This window comes from Centropristis striata, chromosome 4 (genome assembly GCF_030273125.1).
Source record: "Centropristis striata isolate RG_2023a ecotype Rhode Island chromosome 4, C.striata_1.0, whole genome shotgun sequence".
Classification (NCBI taxonomy): Eukaryota; Metazoa; Chordata; class Actinopteri; order Perciformes; family Serranidae; genus Centropristis; species Centropristis striata.
The window spans coordinates 1,855,253-1,874,209 of NC_081520.1; the positions used below are offsets into that span (position 1 = coordinate 1,855,253).

Below are 18,957 nucleotides of genomic sequence, written 5' to 3' on the forward strand. Positions count from 1 at the left end.
CATACAAGTACAAAGATCTTTATTTTGTTCTGTACATTAGATTAGACTTAACACACCAGGTTTGACTCCAAATGAAATACACAGACAATAACAGAGTTTTGTGACGATTCCTCTCTATGGATAGATTTCTTCAATCCTTCAGGGCGATGGCTGTGAAGTGTGAAGCTTTCCTTTCAGTCAGAGAGCTTTTATTTTATTCTTGGACCCCAAGTGGTGAAAGAACAAAGCTGTATTTTACACATGGGACACAGTTTTCATTATTTTCCTCTGGTTACAGGTTCTCATGGTGGGTAAACTCATATATTTCTATCTAGGAACGGGCCAGTCAGGCAGCAGAGCTCTCTGCAGAAGTCTGTTCGAAAGCCTGCAGCGCCAGCTCGATGTAGCCCGACCTCTGGGACTCCTTCTGGGCATAGATCTGCAAGGAGAAGGGTCAAAGGTCAGAAAAATGGAGAGAAAGGTCAGCCTAATTACTGTAAGGTTTCAACCAGGCGGCAACTTTTGGGTCTGAGCAGTGAAGCAAACCAGGAAGTGCCTTAAGCTGCATTCTACCAAAAATTCCAGCAGGGGGCGCTGACGGCGACTGCAGAAGCATTTGGGTCCATTCATTTCAGTACAAAATGAGAAAACTTCTCTCTTGATTTATCACCTCAGAGTTTTTTGTTTTTACTACTGATAGGAACACATGTTATGACCAGACTGTTAATGTGGAGTAAATCAAATATAGCAGTAAAAAGTAGTAAATACTCCAATCACTATATCACTTTTCCATTTATTTTAAACACAACTGTAAATGGCATTTAGCAAGGTTCCTATAGGTGTTTTTGTATTATATAGCTTGTTTTTCATGTTTGTACATTTTCAAGGTGTTTAACAATGTTGTGATGCTTTTATTTTGAAAAGGTGCCGTCCAGTGTGAAACGGGTGCTTTCATTTTGAAAGGTAGTGACAGGAAATAACCGGTAGAACGGTTAAATGAAAAAACGAACGGTAAATAATAACGAGTGCGTAGTAATTCATATAAAGTTGATATAAAGTATGAAAAGGCTTCTATAGTGGCTGACTGACAGGACACAAGGTTTGTTAAAGTTTATTTTATTCTGTCATATATATTAGTGGCTATATTTGTTGTCTTAACTATAGTAAAAGTGCTTGTTAGCTCTAGTGCTAATGCTAATGTTTGTTATTGTTTTCCCACCTCATAGCTCACAAGGTGACCAAGGAATTTATTAACTTGTTAATTTATTAACTTTATGCAAAAACAATAGGTGTTTTTGACAAGGTTACCTGGGTAACTCGGGTAACTTATACGTAAATCGCCTTCAAAATAAAAGCACTGCGGTTGTATTGAACTAATTTCTGGGTAACCTCATGCCCAGGTCTGGTCTATGGGTTACAATCACAGTATGAATTATTTTAGTAGCTGACTAATAAACACAGCTCAGTGTGTTCTCTGGGCCGTGACTAAATGAGAGGACTTGTGTTAAAGTGGCTGCAGCAGACAGACACACACCGTGTCTCCTGCTGCATTAAATGGCTGTCACTCCCAATGTCCCTCCCCGCCGCTTCAAGGCCGAGGGGCCGCGAGCGCTAATAGGACCTGATGTGTCCTGGACTTGGCCCTGCAGTTCCCACGCTGGAGACAAACCCACAGCCTCTCACACAGGGAAACTTTAGATGAGCTGGCCTTGACTCGACCTCTCCACAGCTCTCTGACTCCTGATTTACTCTAATACCTGAGGGACGCCGTTTATAGGACCTGGACCATTTCTGGATCGAATAGCAATACATACATACACACGGCAAAGTGAATAGAAGTGTAAGAGTCAGCAGATATTTCAAGCCAAGGTTGAGTTGTTGTCACCTTAAGCAGGTCGGCGCCGGCGGCCTGCTGGCTGGCAGCTTCCTGCGCCGACTCGCTGTGGGGGTGGAGCATGTGGAACAGAGACACCAGGCCCACCGCGTCCTGCAGCCTGGAAACCAAGGTTACAACAGTTTGGATTTTTCATTAGTTTTAGTTTTAATTTTGTTGTGAATTTTTGTTTTCAAATTCAGTTAGTTTTAGTTCATTTTTAGAGTGAGTTTAGTTGAGTGAGTAGGTAAAAAATCTAAATACCAAGGGGTATTAATAATAGTATGAATAATAATATTTTGGCCCAAAAATCAATTAATAACGGTTATAATCATAATGGAACATAATAGTGGTGTCAACAATAATCGATTCGGCGATGCATCGCAATGCGGGGCATGCACGATTCAGCATCGATGCGGCAAAGTGCCATAATGGATTATGTTTATTTCCTGTCCTCCAGTGGAAAGTTGTGGGGGACAGGGTGGGAATTTCACACTCTGGCCTTGATGCCCTGTGGAAAAATGTTCAATTTACGGCCAAGGTGGCCTTTGCGCCCCTGTCAAAGTTCCAGTAAACACAACGCTAACCCGACCCACTCCCTGTGCGCATCAACACATGGCTCATTGAATATTCTAATGAGCCATGTGTTGATGCAGCACAGGTAAGCTAGCGGGACAAGCTGTTTTGATATATTGTAACTGAAGTATGTGGTAGTATTTGACAGAACTTAACATTTACGTTTTTATAGAAAGTACTATTGATAGGTAATTACCATTGTATTTGCCTATTTAAAGTCGACTCCTTAACGGTACATTTTTGCGTCATGAAAACTAGCGATAGCTAGCTAGTTGGGATAGCGCTAATGTTGGCTTCAACAGCAACACAAAAAAATGACACATCCCAGCCAAGAATTGACGAGTCGCTAGTGTCAACGTTGCCACACAACTCTGAGAGAGCAAAGAGGATCGGTGGCATGTTTCATAGCGAAGGATAATTAATAATAATAATTTTATTTAGCCAGTAAAATCTATTGTTATTAGGCCTATCTGACTGCTTGTATTGCCTCATGACTGACGAAAAATGTCCCTTGTTGTGTGCAGCATAATTGTGATGCATTGCAATGCATCGTAGAATCGAATTGAATCGAATCGTTATCGAATCGAATTGTGAGGGCAGAGCCAATGCACAGCCCTAGAACATAATAACAAACTCACAGCTTCCTCTGCAGCATGTCCACTATGAGCCCGTCCACCCTGCGGGCGTTGAGCAGGTACCAGGCCAGACCTCCGAAGTGTCTGGTGGAGCGCAGCAGCTCGTACTTGCCGTGCTTCTCCAGGTCCTCATAGGTGGCTGCATGCACCTAAACATAACCAACATGATCCTAAATCCATCGGACGCTGGCAGACACTCAGCACAATGCTCTTCACATCAAATTCAGAAACTTTCAATCCAAAATCTTGTTCCATTTTACACTCAGTATCAAGTGACCCTAAGAAAACACAGTGCTGAGTGTGGAAATGTCATGGTTTAACAGGCTATATACAGGCTACAGATTTCAGGGAGCAAGTCAAAATAACAGGAAAATCAATGTCATCTTACCCTCAAGTATTCTGAGGAGTCGGGTTCAAATTGGACCAGACACAGGTTCAACACATCCTCATGACGGTCCTTGGAAAACACCATCTAATAGAGAGAGAAGGAGACATATAAATAGGTAGAACATGTGAAAATTGAAGCCTCTGGGCGCTCACACAGGTGTTTTCACTTATTGAGCCTGAATGAGACCTCTTCTCAGGGTTCACAGCCCCTCGGTCCATGTCAGGGGAGACAGTTTACAGCTTCATCACTGAGTCTGTTTTTATGCACATTGGTGTCAAAGTCACAAAGAAAAAAAATAAAGAGAAATGGAGCCCAAAGTGACACAAAACATCAACATTATAGGTATTAATACATTAACACTATCAACTATACATTTAAAAATGTTAAAAATATAAGTTATTAAAAAATATGAATATATAAATACATTTAAAATTATTATAATTTTTATATATATATATATTAAATTTTTATAATTTTATATATATATATATTAAATTATTATAATTTTATATATATATATATACAATTATAATTTTATATATATAGTAAATTATTATATTTATATATATATATTAAATTATTATAATTGAATATATATATATTAAATTATTAAAATTGAATATATATATATTAAATTATTATATTTAATATATATATTATATATATATATAAAATTATTATAATTGAATATATATATATATATTAAATTATTATCATTTTATATATATATATATATATATATATATATATATATAATAAAACCAATATTCAAATATAAAAATGTGAAATATACATTAAAATTATTAAAACATTAAATCCAGAATAGTTCATATTTACATGAGTATAAATTAAAAATGTTAAAAAATAATAAGAATTAATAGAACATTTATATATACATAATTGTAAAATAAATGAACACGAATTAAAATTAAAATAATTGTTAATATTTTTAAGAGGGAAAGCAGCCGATCTGAGACCATGAAATGTTTTGACATGAAAAATTATTTTAATGTTCAAAATAGTTTCCAATTACTTTTCTAAAACTCAATCCACTAATTGGTTATTAGTATTAGTATTATTCCCCTTGAGAGAAATCTGAATATACCGTGGTGCTTGGAAGTTTATGAACCCCATTTGTGAATTTTTAATATTTCTGCATAAATATGACCTAAAACATCATCAGACCTATCTCAGGTCTGGGGAGTATCAGTGAAAGAGGGAGCAGGCACAGATAAGAAATGGCTCTAATGATCGTTACCTTGAGGTTCTCCTCCATGAAGATGAGATGTGGTTTGACTTTACGTCCCTCTTTGGGGAAGTAGACCTGAATGAGCCGGTCTCGCTCCTCCCATGTGGCCTTCCTCAGGACCCCGTCGGGCTCCCGTACAACAATGAACCTCTCCTGTGCAAGACACAATGCATATACAGGGTCTCAACAAGCCAAATTTAAGAGTTTGTTAAGACCATAATAAATACAATTAACCCTTTGATGCACAACATGGGTCTAAAGTGACCCGACAGAGATTATATGTTTTATATCTTTGCAATAAATTATTTTCATCATTCAGTATTCCAGGTTTTCCTCAATTAGTTTGTTTTTGATCATCATACATCCTAATTTTATGTTTTCCTTTATTAATTTTTGAATAAAATCCCTTTTTGTGTCAATACTCTTCTAATGCGCAACAAGGGTCAAAAATTACCCATATCCATTTTTTAGCTAAGTAGCTTGCTAAGCTAACTACTTAGCTAACTTCTTGGTTAAATACCTTGCTAAGCTAACTACTTAGCTAACTTCTTGGCTAAGTAGCTTACTAAGCTAACTTCTTGGCTAAGTATTTAGCTTAGTAGCTTGTTAAACTAACTTCTTAGCTAACTTCTTGGCTAAGTAGTTAGCTTAGCAAGCTACTTAGCCAAGGAGTTAGCTATGTAATAATACAAAAACTTTTTTCTTCACAATAATGATCTGTTGTTATCAAAAACAAGATATTTAAAGAATACTTGGAATATTAAATCATAAAATAAGTTGATATCAAAAGATAGAGCACAGAAACACACAGCAGCATTAAATAACATGAAGGAAATGAATGCTGGTCACTTTTGACCCATGTTGTGCATCAAAGAGTTAAAGACCCATTTCACACCCATATTGGCAAAAAAGTACAAAAGACAAAGGAGAATCGAAGGCCCGGAATTACTTGCAAGTAAAGCTTTTGGGATCCCAATGTCTTGATCTTTCTTGATATTTCAAGTTTCCAAGTTTCCTTTCAGAAGGTGCAGTGTGCTTAATATACGTTTCCACATATACTGCACAGGTACTTAGTTCCATTATAGCGTCCTCAAAAATCGAAACATTTAAAAGTAAAACTGAATTTTATGCATTTGTTTCAAATAAAAGTAACATTTTAAGGACCTTTCCAAAATCACATTTAAGACATTTTATAAGATTTTAAGAGAATTTTAGACATTTCTAAACGCATAAAATTCAAATGATTGGATTTTAGACGTTTTAAGACCCCAAAGATACCCTGATATACAGTGTTTATAGGGATTAATGTGAGCAATGGCATAGTCGATTTACTCTGAACTAGGGCTGGGTGATATATCGATATAAAAAATATCTCAATATTTTTATAAATGCAATAAATTAGACCATATCATATATATCGTTATAGTTCAAAGTTATTTTCTTTCTTTATATATAAATGCTGCCCTTACTAGGGTTTGTCATATTTAGTTCTTAAGTAATGTTCGTTATTCTTTTCTCATGTAAATATATTCATTTCAGAAAAAATATTGGCCTATTTTATTTCATAGGCTATTTTTATTTGAGATATGTTTTATTTAAATGTGCACTGTATGGAGCTTTGACTTAAAAAAAACAAAAAAAAACAATACTCCTGTTATACAGTATTTATGTTCACTTCAACAAACAGTTTCAAAAAAACTACTTGTGACATGTCATATTTGGCTTTGACTGAACATTTGCTCTCACTGACTAGGACATCATTATTAGTAAATGTTAAGAGGTGAATAATATATCTCCATCATAATAATAGCAATATTCGGATATTATATAGATTATTAGGCTTTATATAATTACTCAAACCTCGCCGGGAGTTTAATAGTCCGCTACTTTGCTGACAGCACCACTGATTTCCTTCTTTTTCACTTTTTTTGCTGCCAAACAAAACTAGTTTGTAGTGTTGCAGCTGTTGGACGTCAGCGTTTCACTTTCTGACTCTGAGAAATTCCTCCTTTTTGAATTAAAACTTACTTTAAAACATTGTTTACTTCCTTCAACCAAAAAGCTGAAAACTTCTAAGTCCGTGCTCCAAATGTAAAATATTCACTGAACTTGTTTGAGTTTATAACTATAAGTACTTTTATTTCATAAACCTCTGTCGCTGCGTATTTTTTTAATATGTCTATATTGCCCCTATTGTTAATTGTAACTGTGCACTTTGCTAATAAAGTTGACTTTAGAGGGTGAAAAAATCCTCTTTTTGGCCGTATTGCGTCCTTCGGTGTCGTAAACTCTGAAGGCGAGTCTTCTGAATCAGGTATATATTATATATATATTATATATATCAGGGCGTGGTATTTAAATGACGCTTGTTTCGAGCCGCCACATTTATCAACAGCCGATCATTGTTACGCTGTGATTGGAGAGATACGATCGTTTGATAAATCACACGTGGACCCTGTCGTAAGACCAAATATACACTCAGATCTGCGCTGGTTTCTACGCTCGTTTGATAAATGAGGGCCCATGTGCCTACCCTGTGTGGGACGTTGTAGGCGATGTCTGTGAAGACGTATTTGGCGGTGTCCATGCCGTCCAGGATCTTGTCTTCAGACAGCACATCGTTGATGGGCGTCCTCTCCGGCAGGACGGGAGGCATCTTCAGCAGCTTCTCAGCCTGTTCTGAGGCTAACTGGACCGCCTGGAAACACACACAGAGGAACGATAAAACATGTTACTGTGACAGGCGTGTGGGTGGTTGACGTGACGCTCAATTTTTGTGTTCCCAGTGACAAATATTACTAAAATTTGATAATATTTCATTAAAATTAATGTTTTAATATGCAGTTCATTCTTCTACATCTAATCCATCTGCAAACAATGAGTATCGTTCTTCAACTATGCAAATATTCTGTTTTGAACATGACATTTGTCCACCGGTGCAACTGTCCTAGGTAGCATTACTTATCTTAAAACAAGTGTAATTTAATGAAAAATGAATCCAAATACATTAAAATACTTGAATGCATGTCATACGAGTGTTTACTTAATGCATCTAGAGGATATAAGTGTTAAGGTCCCTATGTAGAGTTATTATGACACATTATATATTATTTATTATATAAAACAGGCATTAATGTGACCAGCCCATTACTGAGAGGGGTCCTTCCAGAATCAGGAAGGACAGAAGAATCTCTGGACACAAGATCACTTCTGTCTCAAATATTTTCATAATATTAATATTTCCATGCAGTGTTGGAACTGGTCGTCTTAAGGTAGTCAATTTACATTGATTGATCATTGAAAATAATGTAAATTGATAAAAATATTCATAACTAATATGCCTTGGGCTTATCTATCTTATCTGTCCAACATTCTCTGAATTAAATAATGACATTCTTCATTTTGTTGCACCGGTGGACACATTTTAGGACTACCACACCAAAAAGTTAATAATATGCTAATATATGAAGAATTAGAAATGGACACATTCAGTTTTGAAATATTTACATATAAAGGGAATATAATTGTATGTCATTTGACATATATTTTTGAATTATTCTTTTTTTCACTTTGAATTTGAGTTCACGTCAACCACCCGTGTGCCTGATTGAAAGAGACTTTATGGTTTACCTGCTCCAGCTGCTCGTCAGTCATCAGTTTATACGTGGGCTGCTTCAGCTCCTCTTTTATGGGTCGAAACACTTTCTGCAGGTCCAGACCTGTTATCCTGCTGAGGATGTCCTGCACAGCTGGATCTGAGAACTGGGGCTTTGTTTTGTCTGAGAGGGCGGATGAAAAAAATGACACTAGTTAATCAATTGCACAAACAACAACTCTATAACCGTCAGCCATCTAGCCAATTCACAAGTGGTGGAATGTAAATATATACACTACCGGTCAAAAGTTTTAGAACACCCCAATTTTTCCAGTTTTTTATTGAAATTCAAGCAGTTCAAGTCAAATGAACAGCTTGAAAGGGTCCAAAGGTAAGTGGTGAACTGCCAGAGGTAAATAAAAAAAGGTAAGCTTAACCAAAACTGGAAAATAATGTACATTTCAGAATTATAAAAGTAGGCCTTTTTCAGGGAACAAGAAATGGGTTAACAACTTAACTCTATGGAGTCTTGGGCTATTTTGTCCATTTTTGAATTATTTTCATGTCTTTGTAAGTCATTTTGTGTCTTTTTGTGTCTTTTTTAAGTCATTTTGTGTCTTTTTTCGTCATTTTGTGTCTTTTTTTTGTCATTTTGTATCTTTTTTTAGTCATTTTGTGTCTTTAGGTGTCTTTTTTGTCATTTTGTGTCTTTTTTTGGTAATTTTGTGTCTTTTTGTGTCTTTTTTTGTCATTTTGTGTCTTTTTTGTCATTTTGTGTCTTTTTTGTCATTTTGTGTCTTTTTTTGGTCATTTTGTGTCTTTTTTTTGGTCATTTTGTGTCTTTTTTTAGTCATTTTGTGTCTTTTGGTGTCTTTTTTTTGTCATTTTGTGTCTTTTTTTAGTCCTTTAGTCCAACATAAAATGTGATTTTGAATCTTTTTTTTACTTTCAAAACACTATCATGCTCAATAAAGAATTTTAAATGTTGCAAATGTGCATTAATTTCAGAGTACACTGAGACATTAAACTGCATCAATTTCAATTAAATTCTGGAAAAGTTGGTGTGTTCTAAAACTTTTGACCAGTAGTGTACATTTACTCAAATATTATAAAAAGGGTTAAACACCATTTGAAAAAGAGCACACTTCTAACATTGTATTGCAGTTTAATTTATCCTGACATATCTTACTGTAATATAATTTGGGCGAGCACTTACCATTCTTATTTACAGGCAATTCATAGATTTCAGAAATCCTTTGTAAGAATTGCCACTAACTCTTCTTATTTAGCCCATAAACTAAACCATTATTTAAACAATTGCAACTACTTACAATTTATGAGGTCAATAAGTATCAAACAGGGGTTCTTATGAATAAAGTAATTTACCTTCCTGCAACTTTTTTCATAGTTACTTTGAGTTTAATTCTCATTATCATGCACATCTTACAAGAAGAAAGAATGATTTACACATTCCTTTCTGTAGGAACTCTGTTGCCAAATTCTCATTTGTTTATCAAGGTGCAGTGGAATGATAAAACATCTAACAGAATCATGTTCCTCTTTAAATACTTTTAAGACCAAGCTCAAAAAATCCCTATAGATGTTCTACACCTTTGTATTTGTTTTGTTTAAATTGTGTTTGCATTTTTTTATTTTTCATCTAGCTATGTAATTTAAGTAAAGTATAGATACTTATATACTTTTTGATCCTTCCTGCATTTTCTTTTATTGTTTCTTGTACTGTTATTTCCTAACGATTGTATGTTTTTTTAAGTGCAAACAACAATAATAATAAAAATACTGTACTTAAGTATCATTCTGAGGTACTTGTACTTTACTTGAGTATTTCCATTTTATGTAAATCTATACCTCTACTTTATTACATGTTAAGGTAAATATTGTGTTTTACTCCACTACATTTAGCTGACAGCTTTAGTTACTTTTTATGTTGAGATTTAACTTAAAAAAACTCAAATAAAATAAATAATCAAATTAAAGTGATTAGACTATTTTCTTTTTATAAATTAAACCTCATAACAGTGTATAAAGTAGTTAAAATGAGCCCTGTCTTTACCAAATTAAAATGCTGCTTACATAAATGCACCAATAATAATAATAACAATAATCTAATAACATATTTAGAATATATAAAACAATCTGAGTGAGGCCAATCTGCATAACAAGTACTTTTACTTTTGATACTTTAAATACATTAAGATGCTAATATTATTGTACTTTTCAGTAAGTTTTGAATGCAGGACTATTACTGAAAATCAAAATAAATTTAAAGTGATAAGATATTTGTTATTAAAAACCCGCTAACCATTCATTACCAGCCATAATGCCGAAGTAATATTAACACTCCAATTATTTGTAACCCGTATTAAACATTTTTCTACATATTTTGTATCTTTGCAGATATTTAATACCGTCTTAAATTGGACGATTTCTTACGCGAGTTCGAGACCCGCACTGAACGTAGCTAGCGCTATGACATAATAATATTAGTTTTTATTACAAACCCGCTAACCCTTCATCACCTACCATAATGCCGAAGTTATAGTAACACTAAAATTATTAGTAAACCGTATTAAGCATTGTTCTACATATTCTGTATATTTGGAGATATCTAATTCAGTCTTAAATTGGATGATTTCTGAAGCGAGTTCGAGACCCGCACTGAGAGTTTCTAGCCTCAAGAAGCACGCGACAAGGTCAGTGTTACAGTGACGTAAATAATGCAAATTCAATTATATTAACTCAACCAAAACATACCGTTATCTTGTGTCCCGCCACAGAGCGCCCTGACGCTACATCTGACCAACATTTGCTTGCTCTTTTGAACATTTTTCACCCGGGAGTAGGTCCGAAATAAGCACCGTGCTGTACCGAGCGCAGCCATGATTGTTATTACGTCATCGAGGCGACGTGACCTTTGACCTCACGGTTTCAGCAGCCAAGCTTTCTGGGACATGTAGTTTGTTTCGTGTCTATGCATAGCCAAGCCAAGTACAGAAATTTAGAAAAGTAACCTGGACATATGTAGACTGTAGTTTTGTAATACACATAGTAATTTTATTTATGTTTATAATATTTATTTTTATATGGTAATTTACAATATACATGTATAGGTATTTACAATGTAATATAAATTGTTTATAGTAAATATATATATAAATATCTATATACATATACATATATATATATGAATAATCAATATAGTCACATACAAATATTATAAACAATCATATATATATATATATATGATTGTTTTCTCAATTTTTTTTTGCTTTTTTGTTTTGTTTTTTATTTATTCATCTATTAATATTTAAACTTGTTTTTTTGTTGTTTTTTTACTTGCTTGCATGTTCAAAATAAAGACAATCAATCAATCAATCAATCAATCAAAGCCTACACATTTCACTTCGTTTGTTTTTCTTTCCCACGGTCTATCTTAGGTCGTTTTTTCAACTGTGTAATAGAGAAAACAAGCAGACAGCTGCTGTGTATTTAATTTAGGGCTCTTTTTTATGAATGAAAAACAAACCTTTTCTTATGTAGTCTTAGTTTTTAAGAACAGACAATTATGCGATACACCAAAAATCAAGTTGATTATAAGAAAACACTAGAAACATATTAAAAGGCCATTATAATAATCGATTTTGCACTATTCTTTATTCTTTTTGGTCATCTTTGCACATTTAATTTATCTGCACATGTATCTGCACATTATTTAATTTCCTTCAATGTTAAATTTCTCAGTTAAAGTCCAGTTTCTCTGCTAATGGTTAATTTTTTTTTTTTAATGTTTGTTTACTCTAAAATATAGGAATCAGTTTCAACGCCACAATAAAGATAATTCAGATTTATCATAGGTTCATGGTAAATACAAGTCTGTTTTGGGAAGTATTCCTGTAGTTTCTTGTATATAAAGTAACAAAACTAAATCTTAAAAATAAATAAGATAAAATAAAGAAAACACTAGAAACATATTAAAAGGCCATTATAATATTCGATTTTGCACTATTCTTTATTCTTTTTGGTCATCTTTGCAAATTTAATTTATCTGCACATTTATCTGCATATTATTTAATTTCCTTCAATGTTAAATTTCTCAGTTAAAGTCCAGTTTCTCTGCAAATGGTTATTTTTTTTAGCTAAGAAAGATTTATGTTTGTTTACTCTAAAATATAGGAAACAGTTTCAACGCCACAATAATAATAAAATAATAAAGATAATTCAGATTTATCATAGGTTCATGGTAAATACAAGTCTGTTTTGGGAAATATTCCTGTAGTTTCTTGTATATAAAGTAACAAAACTAAATCTTAAAAATAAATAAGATAAAATAAATTGAAATGCTGATTTCACCAGCAGGTGGCGCTGTGCTACCAGATATCCTGAACGCTGCACGGCTTGTATAAGAAGATGAGTGAAGGATCCCAGAGCTGCTGTCAGTGAAGACAGAAGATTCACAGATAATAATAATGCTCATTTAGACTTATTGTGTGTCTGTATCAGAGTCTCACAGCTTCTTTTGTCTATCTCTGTAGCCGACACACATTCCTCACTGTACAGCCATTACAGCGTGTTCTTAATGTGATGATAACTCACTTCTATCATCTGTCTGGATGATAACAACCACGTTTAACCCATAAGAACCCATGGTGACACACGTGTAACAAACACTTTAAATCTTCTAGAATCTCCCATATTCAGCTTTATGCTTCACCTGAACTCATTAAATCCCTTAGCAAGACTGTGTCACTGTGTGACTGTGACAAGAAGTGACTTCTCCAAAATATGTGTGTGACTGGAAACAGAAATGTGGAAAAGTAGCTAATTTCAAAAAGCTTTTTTTTGTTACTAGGCTAAATTTAAACCCATTTAACAATTCTAATTCTAATCTAAGTACATTTGACCAAATATAAACAAAAAATAATCCTATCATATCCTGTCACAATTTCGATATATGTTGTGGAGATCCATGAAAAAGGCAAATTTGTGTTTCTGTGAGCAGAAAAGGTGTCTAGTTTATTTATTTTAAAATAAGAAATATCATAAACATAACTTCCATAAACACACAATCTAACATATATGTCATATCACAGATCTTAGACATTTAGGGGTAGATTTTTAAAAAAAAATCAAAACATCATAAATGTGTTCTATGTGGTTCACTTGGTCTGTGGTATATCCCCCATAATTTTGCTTTAAGGATTAATGGGTCTGGGTTCTTATGGGTTAAAAAGTTTAACACTCACACTTAAACACTCCCAGAAATGTACACACTCACACGCACACACAAAAAAAATACATATTTACTTACTCTTTTATTTTACATTGGCCTAAAACTGATTATTTAGTCTGTGACTGTAACTGAAACGATGGTGTATCATAATTGATGAGTACAGGATGGTTTTTGTCTGATTTTCCTTGTTTGTTTGTTTGTTTGTTTCCACTTCTAACAGATTTTAAGGACAGATTAATTCAGCATTTTATCAGGAGAATCACTGAAATAAATGTATGTTGTATTTGAGTCAAATATAATAGAGCGTTTTATCCAATTATAACATCAGTGGTGGAACTTTACTAAGTATATTTACTCTGCACTGTCCTTAAGTACAATTTTGAGGTACTTGTACTCTACTTGAGTATTTAAATGTATGTAACTTTATACTTCTACTGCACTACATTTTTTATATTTTTACTCCACTGCATTTAACTTAGCTTTAGTCACTTTTCCAGTCAAGATTTAACATAAAAACATGATCAATTTAAAGAGATTAGACTTTTTTTTTTTATAAATTAAACCTTATGATAGTATATTAAATAGTTAAAATGAGCCCTGTCTTGAGGAAATGAACATAAAAGTATCAATAATAATAATAATAATAATAATAATAATAATAATAATAATAATAATAATAATAATACAATAATATATCTGGAATATTTAAAACCATCTGAATGGGTTCATTCTGCATAACAAATACTTTTACTTTTGGTACTTAAAGTACATTTTGATGCTGATACTTTTGTACTTTTACTTCAGTAAGTTTTGTCATTATCATTATTATTATTATTATTATTATTATGTGGATACATATGAGCATTTCTGAAGTTCTGGTTCAGCTTAAAAACTGACACAAAGTCTGACAGTTGTTGCAAGTATCACACAAAAAATGTGATTTTGTTGCTGCGCAGCAGGATGTGAAAGCTTTGGGGGCAGAAATGTGTCAGAAACTGTGTTATCTTTATCTTTGTGTAGCTTTAATATTCTCATTTTATATTCTATTCCAACAGCAAAAGCTGCCGGGAAGATAAAAAACAAAAGCTGAGGATGAGAAACCCTTACAGAAAGATTTATTACAACACAACTTCACAAAATGCTTTTTTTTTTAACTAATCACTGATGTGGCTGAATTTTATTTTTATTATTTTTATTTATGATTTTTTTTCCTGGTTTAAGCATTAAAGAGAGATGATCATTTTTGCTTTATTGACCAGAGCCGGAAGTTAGAGTCTGCTGCACAGCTTCATTTAGATAAGTCATATTTGTAAAGTTTAGATAACTTTTTTCAGTAATGAATTAATCACATTGTCATAATCATTTGATGGAAAGAGTTAAAAAATATTTTTATTCCAACTTTATGAGCAACCGTGTACAGTATATGTTGCTTTTGGCTTAATATTACAGTTCTATGTTACATTTTACTGATAGATATTGAAGGTTGTGCTAATTTAAATTACTTTATATAATGTTCAGTAGTTTAATTTACAACAATGCATCGTCATTTAGATGATGCATCCACATTTAATATAACCAAATATGGAAATGCATGGTTTCCCTGAATATGCTTGTATGTAGGATAAATTAATTAATGTTTATTTAATCTTTTCATAGGATTGTTATATAAAATATATATGATAAAACTTTTCCTTTAGGAGAGAAAAATTATAATCAGTTGACTGACTTACTTGAAGAATAAAAACTGTAGAACCATTTTTTTTTAATTATTATTTTTTACAATTTAGCTTGGTATGGAAGGATGAATATAAGATATGACTTTATTCATCCCGCATTTGGGAAATTTAGTCGTCATAGTAGCTCAAGCTAAAAGTAAATAAGACATTATATACATGCATTTTTTTACTATTTTTCATTAATTATTAATATACATGTTTTGTGTTTGTCTCTTTTCCTGAAAGTACTTTGCATTTTTCAGATATTTCACATTGGAGAAAATATATTTTAGTATGATTAATAGGTTAAATGGGTTGTTGCATGTATGAACATCAATGAATAAATATATTTAAATAGATGCAGAGATATACATAGTATAGTATAAGGGGTATATGAGATATGATATATAATTTATTTATTTTTTTAAATACAGTAGGCCTCATATAGGCCTAATGTGGTTGAATGTAAAATTTTAAGATCGGAATCAAAATCAGAATCAGAATTTGTGCAACATACAAAGAATTTGACTGAGCTTTTACAAGTAAAATACAGAATAAACTGAGTGATAAATTAAAGAAAAAGTGCACAAACAATGAACTTAACAACATTGTAAAAAATAATCTGTTTAATTTACGGTAAAATATATATAATAATAGTGGTTGCCAGAACTTCACCGTAAAAATTACAGTGAGGGGGTTTTCTATTCTAAATTTAAATGTAAATATCAGCAAAAACTGTAATTTAGACTGAATAATCCTGTTATTTTTAGGGTAATTGTGTCATTCAATCACACATCATGGTATTTCTCCATAAATTTTGCATGAAAACGTTATATTTTTACAGCAAAACTGTATGTTTCTTCCAGTTTATGACAGAAAAAGTAAACGTTTTGTGCTATTCTTTGATTTACGGTAATTAAAAGTTTCTAATACGGTGATGTACAATTTTAAATTTTACGCCCCATTTCTGATGTATTTGACAGAGTTTTACTGTTATTTCTACAAACATTTTTGACAGTGAATGAACAAAATGCACATATATACAAACAGCGATTAAATATATACAAGTAGTGGACAAGTATTTCAATGTCCCTCCCCCTCAACAGCCATGCAAAAAGTACACTGTAAAAAATATTCTGTTTAATTTACGGTAAAATACCGGCAGCTGTGGTTGCCAGAACTTTACCGTAAAAAATACAGTGAGTGGGTTTTCTACTGTAAATTTAAATGTAAATATCAGCAAAAACTGTCATTTAGACTGAAAAATCACTTGCCATTTTATCCCTATTGTGTCTCATTTGATAATTTTACGTATTTTTTTGGTCATTTTGTGTCTTTTTTTGATCATTTCATGTCTCTTTTGGTCGTTTTCTGTCTTCTTTTTGGTAATTTTGTGTCTTTTTAGATAGTTTTGTGTCTCTTTTGGTCATTTTGTGTCTTTTTTGATGGTTTTGTGTCTCTTTTGGTCGTTTTCTGTCTTTTTTTTGGTAATTTTGTGTCTTTTTAGATAGTTTTGTGTCTCTTTTGGTCATTTTCTGTCTTTTTTGATGGTTTTGTGTCTCTTTTGGTCGTTTTCTGTCTTTTTTTTGGTAATTTTGTGTCTTTTTAAATAGTTTTGTGTCTCTTTTGGTCATTTTGTGTCTTTTTTGATGGTTTTGTGTCTCTTTTGGTCGTTTTCTGTCTCTTTTTTTGGTCGTTTTGTGACTCTTTTGGTCATTTTAGGTCCTTTGTTAGGTCCTTTGGTCTGCTATTATTTTTAGGGTAGTTATGTCCTTGTGACGTTATGGTATTTCTCCATTCATTTTAAATGAAAAATCTAATACTTTTTACAGCATAACTGTGTTTTCTAAAGTTTATGACAGAAAAAAGTAAAAGTTTTGTGCTATTCTTTGATTTACGGTAATCAAAAGTGTCTACTACGGTGATATTACATTTTTAATTTCACGCCCTATTTCTGATATAATTTGACAGTGTTTTACTGTAATTTCTACAAACATTTTTTACAGTGTACAGTAGTACACAATCCCCCAACATGCCACCGCTATCCACAAACCCAGAAAGCAACCGCCACCACACCCCCCATAAAATAAAACCATGCACAAACCCTTCCTCCCGGATCTGGTTTCCCCTCTCCCATCCTCTTCCTCCCTCCTTCCTCCCACCTCCTACTAATCTGCAGTGGGATTTAGATATTAGCTGGACAGATGGAGGTGTGGCTGGCTGGGTAATGAGGTGAGCAGTGGCAGTGAGTCCGGAGGCCCAGACGCTGGAGAAACGACGTGTGGATTGAGCTGTAAGAGGCCCGACGCAGCCAGATGTACACAGCTGTCACACTGCTGACAGAAAGTAATCCTGAGAGCCCGACCCACTGCCACAGACACACACAGACACACACACACACACACAGACACACAGACACACACACACACACAGACACACACACAGACACACAGAGACACACAGAGACACACAGAGACACACAGACACACACAGACACACACACACACACACACACACACAGACACACACAGAGACACACACAGACACACAGACACACAGAGACACACACAGACACACACAGACACACAGAGACACACACAGACACACACAGACACACACAGAGACACACACAGACACACAGACACACAGAGACACACAGACACACACAGACACACAGAGACACACACAGACACACAGAGACACACAGAGACACACACAGAGACACACAGACACACACAGACACACACACAGAGACACACACAGAGACACAGACACACACACAGAGACACACACAGACACACACAGACACACAGAGACACACAGACACACACAGAGACACACAGAGACACACAGACACACACAGAGACACACAGACACACACAGAGACACACAGAGACACACAGACACACACAGAGACACACAGAGACACAGAGACAGGATTAGAATCCCAGAGAGGTTTAAATGACCACAAGTCGTGCTGTTTCCAAGAAGAAAAGGTTAATCTATCTATCTATCTATCTATCTATCTATCTATCTATCTATCTATCTACACTGTAAAAAATAATCTGTTTAATTTACGGTAAAATACCGGCAGCTGTGGTTGCCAGAACTTCACCGTAAAAATTACAGTGAGTGGATTTTCTATTCTAAATTTAAATGTAAATATGAGCAAAAACTGTAATTTAGACTGAATAATCCTGTTATTTTCAATCACACATCATGGTTTTTCTCCATAAATTTTGCATGAAAATGTTATATTTTTACAGCAAAACTGTATGTTTCTTCCAGTTTATGACAGAAAAAAGTAAACGTTTTGTGCTATTCTTTGATTTACGGTAATTAAAAGTGTCTAATACGGTGATGTACAATTTTTAATTTTACGCCCCATTTCTGATGTATTTGACAGAGTTTTACTGTTATTTCTACAAACATTTTTGACAGTGTATCTATCTATCTATCTATCTATCTATCTATCTATCTATCTATCTATCTCTCTATCTATCTATCTCTCTATCTATCTATCTATCTATCTATCTATCTATGAACCTGGTCTCACAGGAATCCGTGAAATAGCCACGGATTCGCTTAACTCAAAATCCGTGGAATAGCCACGGAATCACTCAGATTTCCGTGAAACTGACACGGATTTCGCTACAATGCAAGTTAATAACAGTCATATCCCGTGGCTATTCCATG

The 18,957-nt window shown here is 33.6% G+C and overlaps 1 protein-coding gene across 1 annotated transcript; it reads right to left on the reverse strand.

Moving 5' to 3' along the window:
* Nucleotides 1-2: 2 nt before the first annotated feature.
* mrps22 (mitochondrial ribosomal protein S22) lies at nt 3-11,197 on the reverse strand. Its single transcript, XM_059332039.1, has 8 exons — nt 11,071-11,197; nt 8,331-8,479; nt 7,234-7,398; nt 4,710-4,853; nt 3,452-3,535; nt 3,067-3,212; nt 1,865-1,973; nt 3-418 (listed from the first exon to the last, which is right to left on the reverse strand). Exons 1-8 carry the CDS (start codon nt 11,195-11,197, stop codon nt 326-328), a joined length of 1,017 nt encoding a protein of 338 aa, XP_059188022.1. The 3' UTR covers nt 3-325.
* Nucleotides 11,198-18,957: the final 7,760 nt, after the last annotated feature.

Excerpts from the sequence above, each read along its gene's own strand:
- mrps22 (XM_059332039.1), bottom strand. The coding sequence starts at position 11,197 with ATGGCTGCGCTCGGTACAGCACGGTGCTTATTTCGGACCTACTCCCGG. Across the intron at positions 3,213-3,451 it reads ACTCCTCAGAATACTTGAGG|GTGCATGCAGCCACCTATGA; the intron begins GTAAGATGACAT and ends GGTTATGTTTAG. Across the intron at positions 419-1,864 it reads CCGGCGCCGACCTGCTTAAG|ATCTATGCCCAGAAGGAGTC; the intron begins GTGACAACAACT and ends TTCTCCTTGCAG.